The sequence below is a fragment of the Orycteropus afer genome, unplaced genomic scaffold (genome assembly GCF_000298275.1).
Source record: "Orycteropus afer afer isolate SDZICR_OR568_19922 unplaced genomic scaffold, OryAfe1.0 scaffold00399, whole genome shotgun sequence".
NCBI lineage: Eukaryota > Metazoa > Chordata > Mammalia > Tubulidentata > Orycteropodidae > Orycteropus > Orycteropus afer.
In genome coordinates this window covers 2,267,215-2,276,137 of record NW_006921986.1, presented here as the reverse complement: position 1 = coordinate 2,276,137, position 8,923 = coordinate 2,267,215, and the positions used below count along the sequence as shown (strand labels likewise).

Below are 8,923 nucleotides of genomic sequence, written 5' to 3'. Positions count from 1 at the left end.
AAAAAAAAAAAATATATATATATATATATATATATATATGTGACTTAAATGACTCATGTTAGTATCTATTGAAGCAGTTACAGTAACAGAAAAAACTGTAGGTTAATGTTTATGAAGCATAAGCAGGTTACTCAGTTTATGGCTTCCTCATCTGTCAAATGGGATTTTTTTTTCCTTCTTTGTCTGACTCTTGGAGTTGTTGCAAGGTTCAGATTTAACCAGGTATGTGAAAGCATTGTACAAAGTATAAAACTAAAAAGAGTAAGGTTTTGGTTTAGATTGTATCATCTGGGAAAGTTTAAGGATGTTAGGGGAGAAAATGTTGGGAACATTTGATTATAACTACCAGCCAGGAAGAGAAAAATGTTTTGTGTTCTTTTAGTCTTCAAAACCATAATGTAAATGAGTTTCTGGATTGTTCCCATTTTACAAAGGAGGAAGCAGAATTTGAGAAGCTACATCATCTACCAAGTAAAAATGGAGTCACCAGGTGATGGGGCTAGGATTTCTTCCTGGCTGTTAGACTCCCAGACAGTGCTTGTTCTGTTTCTCCTACATGCTTGCAGTGGTAGGAGAGAAAATATTGCACAATGACAGCAAACCAACTTCATACTTGAAATTTCTAAAGCAAAGTTGGAAAGACAATATGCACATGATAATTTTTATATTAGTTAGAATTATTGTGGTTTTATAAATATATATATGTATTTCAGATATTTCATCCTTTTATTATCTTATTTCTGTTTTATAGAATCCTTTAACTTTAGAGGCAGTGAAACAACTAATTGCAGAAGGTAATAAAGAAGAACTACAAAAATGTTTTGGGGCCCGAATGGAGTTTGGGACAGCTGGCCTTCGAGCTGCAATGGGAGCAGGAATTTCTCGCATGAACGACTTGACCATCATTCAGACTACACAGGTACCATGTTTACTTTATAATTCTTAATTACAAGACTTCCTTTACCCAGAGCAAAACATGTAGTATGAAACTTCATTATTGTCCAATCAACCGAAGTCCCCGTTGTTCTTTAATACTAACCAGTAATCTAAACTAGCTAAATTTAAAGATCATGTTTTCGAAGCTTTCCTATTTCAGACTGATGTGCAGTTATTGTACCCGCTGAGATGAAGGAATTATGTGCACTGTGGGTCCACCATTTCTGGGCAGTGGCAGTGGCCCCAAGCTCAGCCCTGTTACTATTTATATAATTAGTTATGCTCTGTTATTCGATTGTTTATGGCCTCATTAATGTCTTTACATGCTGCAAAACAACATTAAAATAGAAGAAGTGTGAATCAGTTAATTGTCAAAATATTATACAGTATATTGAGTTTCTTTGACCTGATGTTACAGAACAGGCAGAAATGTACGAAATACTGTCTCCTCCTCAGTGAGACATTTTAGAATGAGTGTAAAGGAAGGAGCATGGAATCTGAAGGAAAAAAACAGGGACAATGGTAGAATTCTCGCCTTCCATGAGGACATTCCAGGTTCAGTTCTCAGCCAATACACCTCAAGCTCAGCCTTCACCTGTCTGTCAGTGGATGCTTGCACGTTGCTATGGTGCTGAGCAGGTTTCAATAGAGCTTCCAGACTAAGACAGATTAGGAACAGAGATCTGGATATCTCCTTAAAATCAGTCATTGAAAACCTTACGTATCTCAGCAGTCTGATCCCATTGCACTTGGGGTCACCATGAGTTGGGAGCCAAGTGACAGCACTGACATCAGTCTTTGCAACAGCCTTAGTGGTGGGTACTGTTGCTACTCCCAACTTACAAAAGACGATACTGAGGCAGTGAAAAATTAAGGAACATGTCCAGGGTCCTTTGCTTATAGATAGTTGACACAGTGGAGTACAAGCCCATGGATTCTAGTTCCAGACTGTACTTTTAGCCTCTGCACTAAACCACCTCTAACTAGACTTAGACTCAGACCTTGTCTCTGCTACTCATGTGTCTGAAACTAGGAGTCACTTACCCTCTCTGAGCCTTACTTTTTCTATCTGTAAATGGAGTTTCTTGGCAAAGTTGATCTGGCCTTAGAGAAAATGTTGTTGTTGTTGTTATTTGCTGTCGAGTCGGCCCCGACTCATAGCGACCCCTCCTTGGGTTTCCAAGGCAGTATCACTGCAGAAGTAGGATTGCCCAACCTTCCTTCCGAGGAGTGGCTGGTGGGTTTGAACCACCAGCCTTCTGGTTAGCAGTCAAGTGCCTTAGGCACTATGCTGCCAGAGTAATAGCTATAAAATATCCAGCATGGTGACTGATACATACAGATAGATAATAGAGTTGCTTTGCTCTTATTGTTTAGTTTAAATTACTGGCAGTTTCCCCGTCTCTGTTATAGTATTCTCTTATGGAAGGTGAAAGAACTTTTGCATATCATATGTAGAGAAGATGTCTTAAAACATGTATTTAGTCCTGTGTCACTTAACATCCACAATACATCTTGCAAACTGGGATATTATGTGGTCTGGACCTTGTGCAAACTCTATATTATATACAGGCGGTCCACACATTATGATTGAGTTCCATTCCTAAATCTGACTTTAAGTTGAATTTGTATGTAAATCGTAACAGTTAGGTACTGTTCGTATCTAATGTTAGTTAAATATTGTTGTGTTAAATGCCGTCGAGTCGGCCCCGACTCATAGCGACCCCTCCTTGGGTTTCCGAGGCAGTATCACTACGGAAGTAGGATTGCCCAACCTTCCTTCTGAGGAGTGGCTGGTGGGTTTGAACCGCCAGCCTTCTGGTTAGCAGTCAAGTGCCTTAGACACTATGCTACCAGAGCTCCTAGTTAAATATTAGTCTTAGTATATAGAATATAGTGTACCCTCTATGAATAAAAAGAAGTTAAAAAAATACTTTTTTAACATAAAAATACAGTAGTAATAATAATAAAGTTTTGATGTGTGTCACAAAGTAGTGCCCCTGTGTTACTACATGTGTACCTCAAATTTTTTGTAAAATAGACTTTACAGGGCTCGACAACTATGAGTTTGTTTGTTTTTTTGTATATGTGTATATGGGGTTGGATGTTGCCCGAATGAACATTAAGTGATATGTGATTTGGCTTTTTTTTAGGGATTATGCAGATACCTGGAAAAACAGTTCAGCGACTTGAAGCAAAGAGGCGTAGTGATCAGCTTTGATGCACGAGCTCACCCACCAAGTGGAGGCAGCAGCAAAAGGTATTAAAGCATTTTAGGAAATGGTTTTTTGGTAACATATTTTATGATTCTATTTTTAATCACTATCTCAATAGCTTGACTTTAACTATCTTGAAATATATAATTTGTTAGTTGCATTGCTTAATTATAAAAATAATGGGAAAATTTTGTTTGCAAGTTTTAAAAATTCTGGTTTTACATTTGGGTTAAGGAAATAATAGTATTTAAATGATTTAGAATTAATACCTATTTAAATGAAAGAAATTTTCAAAGTGGCAATGTTGTAAGTCCCTCTCCGTTTCTTCCTTTTACATATTTTTCTCTTCCATTCTTCACGGGCTTCAGGACCATCTCCCCATTCTGGACTGCCCATCTCAAGCTGCATTCTTTTTTTTTTTTTTTAATTGTGATTTGGGTGAAAGTTTACAGAGCAAATTCACTTGCCATACAGCAGTTCACATACACTTTGACATTGACTACAATTTACCACAATGCAACAGCTCCCCTTCCACTTCCTCTACTTCTCTGTGTCCTTCCCTCCATGCAGTCCTGCCCCCTGAGCTGTCTCCTGTGCATACACAGCCCTTCTATTCTCCCAAAATTGTTCTCTCCAAGGAGTGTATCTACCTAATGTAAATGTTCACCTCATATGCCTGTCTTTTGTTTGGCTGGAAGCCACAGGAGTGGGTTCAATATCAGACATGAAACCAGACATGAGACCAGCTAGGTCTCAGTGGTTCCACTACCTCTATCAGACCAGCAAACCTGGTCCCTTTTTTATTTTTTCAAATGATTTTGAGTTTTGTTCCACATTGTTCTCCCGCTCTATCTGGGATCTCTTACATACATCCCCCTGTGAGTAGTTGACAGTGGTAGCTGGGCACTATCTAGTTCTTCTGGTCTCATAGTCATATAGGCTGAGGATCACATGGTGTACCAGTCACTTGGACTAATTGTTTCCATGAATCTTTGGTTTTCTTCATTCCTCTTTGCTCTGGACGAGGAGAGACCCATCGTTGCATCTAGATGACTGGTTGCAAGCTTCCAAGGTTCCAGTTGCTACTACTCACCAAAGCAGGATGTGAAACAATGTTTTGTGTAGTATGTTATGCCAGTTGAGTCAACCTGCATTCTTGTAACATTCCCAAACCAATGTTCTCTCTCTTTTGTGGCTTTAGGGGTATGATGGTGATGATGATAATGATAATGCTAATAGCAGCCATCCTTTGAGTGCTAATTATAGTGCTTATTCATTTAACCTCACAATAACCTGTGAAATATATGTACTGTCATGCCCCAAGATCATAAAATGAGAAGAGTAGCTGGTGATTTGAGTTTAAGGAGACTGGCTCTCAGGTCAGCAAAGTTTTTTCTGAGGGGCCAGATAGGAATAAATATCTTACGTTTTGTGGGCCTTCTAGAACTGACACCCTGAATTTGAACTTTTAGCCTCCTGAACAGTGAGAAAATGAATTTCTGTTCATTAAACTCATTTACTTGTGGTATTTCTGTTATAGCAGCACGAGATAATTAAGGCAATATGCATCTATACAGTATACAATGTAGGTGTCTTATACTGCATATAAAATGTTGTGTGTCTCCTTTACTGACTTTAAAGTGGCACCTTTGAAGTCATTCTAAAACCCATTGCCGTTGAGTCAGTTCTGACTTACAGCAATCCTATAGGACAGTAGAACTGCCCCATGGAGTTTCCAAGGCTATAATCTTTGAGGAAGCAGCCTTCCTCATCTTTCTCCACTGGAGTGGCTGGTTGGGTTCAAACTGCCAACCTTTCACTTAGCAGACAAGCGCTTTAACCACTGCCACACTGTGGCTCCAAAGTCATTCTAAAGTGGCTTCCTGCCTTCTGGTGAGTGTAGTTTAGATTTTATTCAGATTTTCATTAAAATTATTTGTTGAATTTTATTTTTATGACTTCCCCCTATTTAGATGCATTTAAAAAAAAAAAAAAACATTTTTATATATGGAATTGAACCCACTCCTGTGGCTTTCAGCCAAACAAAAGACAGACAAATGAGGTGAACATTTACCTCAGGTAGATACACTCCTTGGAGAGAACAATCATGGGAGAATAGAAGGGCTGTGTATGCACAGGGAGATAGCGCAGGGGGCAGGACTGCATGGAGGGAAGCACACAGGGAGGCGGTAACTATGGGGAGGAAGTAGGAGGGGAGCTGTTGCATTGTGGGAAATTGTAGTCAGTGTCATGAGACAAAGTATATGTGAGCTGCTATATGGAAGGTGAATTTGCCCTGTAAATTCACTCAAATCACAATTTAAAAAAAATTTTCCTATTATTATTGATGTTAGGGATTTTAACACTTGAGTTGTTTAAGTGTAGAGGTCTCTTCTTTGTGACTCAGTCATCCCAGAATAGGGCTCAGTGGAGGTAGTGCCCAGGAAGTATCTGGGGAGAGAATGAATGTCCAAATGGTTTAATCCTGCATTGGTTGAATGTTGTTGCTTGGAAGTAAATGACCCCTTTATTTGGGGTAAAGTCTTTTAACCCAAGCACAGAGAAAGATTTGATGCCATGCCCTGTGTCCTGCCCTTGGTCAGTTGCTATGGAAGTTGAGAAAAATAAGTGTTAACTTTTAAAGACTTATAGTCTGATGAAAGCCAAAATGTGTAAACACTGTTCCTGGTTATTTCACATGTAACAGCATCTCATCAAATGGTAGTCTTTGTTGTATATGCTGTATTGTGACAGGCTTAGGCCGGGGTTTCTCAGCCTTGGCCCAGTTGACATGTGAGTACATACTGGCCTGGACAGTTCTTTGTCATGGGGGCTGTCCTGTGTACATTGTAGGGTATACAGTAGGGTCCCTGACCTCTAGCCACTAGATGCCAGTAGTACCCCTTACCCCAGTATGACAAATAAAACCTGAGTGTAGACATTTCAGATGTTCCCTTGGGGGCAAAATCATCCTGGCTGAGAACCTCTGAGATAAATGGAAAGTTAAGAGATTTGGGTGAAGGCCTGGCTCAGCCACTGAGTTGCTGTTGGACATCGGGCAGGCAAGTTGCCTGGCGTTTCTTGGCCTTGGTCACCCTTCTGTAAAACAAAGGGGTGGATTGAGACGACTGCTAAGGTTCCTCCAGTGTTAGTGCTTTATTCCAATGTAAATACTTTATAATAACCCTTTGCCTTGATCTGGATGCTATAGTTAGCCTGAAGAAGTGGCCAGGCATTCATTTCCTTTATTCCTGTCATCGAGGGTCTTGACATTGCCCCTGCTTATCTCCCCTGTTGCTCTGCACTTCCAGGTTTGCCCGACTCGCTGCAACTGTGTTTATCAGTCAGGAGATCCCTGTGTACCTCTTTTCTAATATCACCCCAACCCCCTTTGTGGTGAGTAACCGTTTCCTTTTCTGATTTCCTCTCACAGGATGGTGGAGGGGGCATGGCTGGATTTCATGGTATTTAGTGGTAGCATAGTGGCTAAGACACTTGCCTGCTAACCAGACGGCTGGCGGTTCAAACCCACCAGCCACTCCTCGGAAGGAAGGTTGGGCAATCCTACTTCCGTAGTGATACTGCCTCGGAAACCCAAGGAGGGGTCGCTATGAGTCGGGGCCGACTCGATGGCACATAACAACAACAACAACAGTGCTCTTGGGATTCAGGTTTTTGAATGACAAAAGAGCTCCCTGGCAAATCAGTCATTCTCTTCTATCCAGAGAGATTTCTTCCACATCTTAGTAATACTTCTTTGGTATTCAGCTACTGAGTAAAGAGAAATTTTTCTTTAAGTGCATTTTTTTTTAATGCCTGCATCCTAGAGATAGTTTAGCAAGTAGCACTGTAGGGGCCCTGGTAGTGCAGTGGTTGAGTGCTCAGCTGCCAGCCAGAAAGTTGGCAGTTTGAACTCACCAGCAGCTCCACAGGAGACAGATGTGGCAATCTGCTTCTATAAAGATTTACAGCCTTGGAAATCCTATGGGGCAGTTGTACTTTGTAAAAGTCCTCTCCATGTCCTCAGCCTTTTCCTTAAAAGCAAATATGAGGGAGAGAAAGGAGAAGAGTAAGCAGTTGGGGTGTAATAAAGTGGATCCATAAACTTCTATTGCCAACAAGAAGCTTGAAAGCATGTGAAAATGAGAAGTAGATAGGCTTTTTGTTTGAAAACATTCCTAACTCCACCAGGTAGAAGAAGGAATGAGAATAAGTCACTTACTGCCATCGAGTCGATCCGACTCATAGCGACCCCTCCTTGGGTTTCCGAGGCAGTGTCACTCCAGAAGGAGATTGCTCAGTCTTCTTTCCATGGAGTGGCTGGTGGGTGTACCTAGGAAAATGTTCATCTTTCTTATCAGAGTACATATCCTGTGGAATTTTGAGTAGCTAACTTGTTCTATGGGAAATAGGATCTACTGCTCAGCTGTGGCACAAAAATACTGAAAGGATACATTGTGATATTTATATGTTATGTTTTTCAAAAAGGAATAACATACCAATGAGACATGATAAACCAAAAAACCAAACTCACTGCCATCAAATCAGTTCCTACTCATCGCAATGCCCTCATAGGTTTCCAACACTATAACTCTTCATGGAGCCAGCCCGCCTCATCTTCCTTCTGCAGAGCAACTGGTGTGTTAGAACCACTCACCTTTTGGTTAGCAGCCAAATGCCTTAACCACTACACCACGAGAGCTCCTTTAATAAAGTATGATAGATATTTTCAGTGTATCTGACTTTTTGTTAATACTTCTATATTACAGCCCTATGCAGTATCACACTTGAAGCTTTCTGCTGGAATCATGATAACTGCCTCTCACAATCCAAAACAGGATAATGGTTATAAGGTATTTTTGTTTTCCTTTCCAGGCATACTCCCTTTTATACAAATACTATGCTTCTACTGTTTGGGAGCAGAGGTTAACTGGTGGTATATTTTCCCAAAGCCCTATACCTTTTTTGATATGTTACTGCATCCTCTAGGTCTATTGGAATAACGGAGCTCAGATCATCTCACCTCATGATAAAGGAATTTCTCAAGCTATTGAAGAAAATCTGGAGCCATGGCCCAAGGCTTGGGATGATTCTCTAATCGATGGCAGTTTGCTTCTTCATAACCCAACTGATTCCATCAATAAAGACTACTTTGAAGACCTTAAGAAATATTGTTTTCACAGGTAAGGTAAATGGGTTGTGTCTTCACTGACTTCAAGTGAATTTAATTATTTTATTCAGCCATGTTCTGTCAGTTTTCATTAAATTGATCTTTTTCATTGTACAGGCAGGCATATTTCAGAGAGACTGCAGATTTGGCTCCCAACCAACTCCATAAAGCAAATATCACAATAAAATGATTACAGTGTTTGGGGTTTCTCAGTGCATATAAAAGTTCAAAGTTTACACTGTACTGTAGTCTATTAAGTATGCAGTAGCATTATGACAAAATTTGAAATATTATAAGAATGACCAGCATGTGACACAGAGGCATGAAGTGAGCACACACTGTTAGAAAAATGGCAGATAGACCTGCTCTATTCAGGGTTGCCACAAACCTTCAGTTTGTAAAACATTCAAAATCTGCAAAGCCCAATAAAGTGAAGAGCAATAAAAAGAATGCCTGTACACTACGCCTGCAGCTGATTTTAGAGGCTATTGGCCAGGGCTCAGCAAACTTTCTTTTTTTTTTTTTTTTTATTAGGATTTGGGTGAAGATTTACAGAGTAAATTCACTTTTCATACAGCAGTTCACATATACTTTGTCTCAT

General features: G+C 40.1%; 1 protein-coding gene across 1 annotated transcript in view; it reads left to right on the top strand.

The window, feature by feature from the left end:
• The window catches only part of PGM2 (phosphoglucomutase 2), a 41,029-nt gene that overhangs the window by 3,054 nt on the left and 29,052 nt on the right, over window positions 1-8,923 (top strand). The window contains exons 2-6 of the mRNA XM_007953538.2: window positions 752-919; window positions 3,090-3,196; window positions 6,464-6,548; window positions 7,922-8,005; window positions 8,142-8,335. Of these exons, the coding sequence (XP_007951729.1) occupies window positions 752-919; window positions 3,090-3,196; window positions 6,464-6,548; window positions 7,922-8,005; window positions 8,142-8,335 (638 nt within the window). The remainder of the gene's footprint in view (window positions 1-751; window positions 920-3,089; window positions 3,197-6,463; window positions 6,549-7,921; window positions 8,006-8,141; window positions 8,336-8,923) is intronic.